The sequence below is a fragment of the Micropterus dolomieu genome, linkage group LG21 (genome assembly GCF_021292245.1).
Source record: "Micropterus dolomieu isolate WLL.071019.BEF.003 ecotype Adirondacks linkage group LG21, ASM2129224v1, whole genome shotgun sequence".
NCBI classification, from domain to species: domain Eukaryota; kingdom Metazoa; phylum Chordata; class Actinopteri; order Centrarchiformes; family Centrarchidae; genus Micropterus; species Micropterus dolomieu.
Window position 1 is genome coordinate 23,790,175 of NC_060170.1, and position 1,082 is coordinate 23,791,256.

The 1,082-nt window shown below is 40.0% G+C and overlaps 1 protein-coding gene across 1 annotated transcript in view; it reads left to right on the plus strand.

Moving 5' to 3' along the window:
- Positions 1–1,082, plus strand: part of LOC123959896 (dynein axonemal heavy chain 10-like) — a 24,109-nt gene that overhangs the window by 13,008 nt on the left and 10,019 nt on the right. Inside the window, 2 exon segments of the mRNA XM_046034226.1 lie at positions 534–686; positions 865–1,053. Of these exon segments, the coding sequence (XP_045890182.1) occupies positions 534–686; positions 865–1,053 (342 nt within the window).

Here is a 1,082-nt window from a genome sequence, read left to right on the forward strand (position 1 = left end):
TTTAGGCCTGCTCTGTGTGGTTACAAACTGTGGTGAGGGCATGGACTACATGGTAAGGAACCTCCACTTGAAGAGCCAGAAGCTACTGAAAAATATGTTAGTAACGTAAACCTGCTGTGGGGCATTTTCCCGAGAAAGGGCATCAATTTGTTTACATTATAATTCACGTTTGCAAGACGTGTGTTGTTTTGCCCAAATGATAAATAAATATCTCAATTTATTAAACAAATGTTTTTAGAAGTATTAGTAGTTTGTCACATGTAAAAAAAAAAATGCAACCACAAACATTTGAATCGTATGTTCATGCATTTCTGTATCTGTGTTGGAAAAATATACCATATACACATATAACTGTATCCAAAATTGTTGTCTTGCTGCCCATGTGCTCATTTGTATCAGTGTCAAAAGTGATAGCCAAAAGTCATTTGTATGTAGTGTGCAAACTTTAATCAGATGGACAGTAGCCACACTTTTCTTTAACTTCCATTTGCCATTAGCTTTTTTCTTTGAATTATTTTCCTCTTTGTGTGCAGACTGTGGGCAAGATCTTCTCTGGCCTTGCCCAGTGTGGAGCTTGGGGCTGCTTTGATGAGTTCAATCGTATCGATGCCTCAGTGTTGTCAGTTATCTCCTCCCAAATCCAGACTATCCGCAATGCTCTCATTCTTCACCTTAAAAGGTTTTATGTAAGTCTATTGAAGTTAAGCACAACTAATGCAATAAAAACGTTGAGAATAATTCCTATATTTCAAGATGTTTCACAAAGATTGAAGGTTATTTCACTTATGATAATTTAAGTTTTTAGTCGAAGAGTTGTTGACCTTTATTCTTCCTAAACCACCTCCTTCTCACTATGCACATCAGTTTGAAGGGCAAGAGATCAGCCTGGACGACCGCATGGGGATTTTTATCACCATGAACCCAGGTTATGCAGGACGCACAGAGCTGCCAGAATCGGTCAAAGCCCTCTTCAGGCCCGTGGTGGTCATTGTGCCTGACCTGCAGCAGATCTGTGAGATCATGCTCTTCTCTGAGGGCTTCCTAATGGCCAAGGTGAGGGCTGCTGATGATGTTTTCCTCCT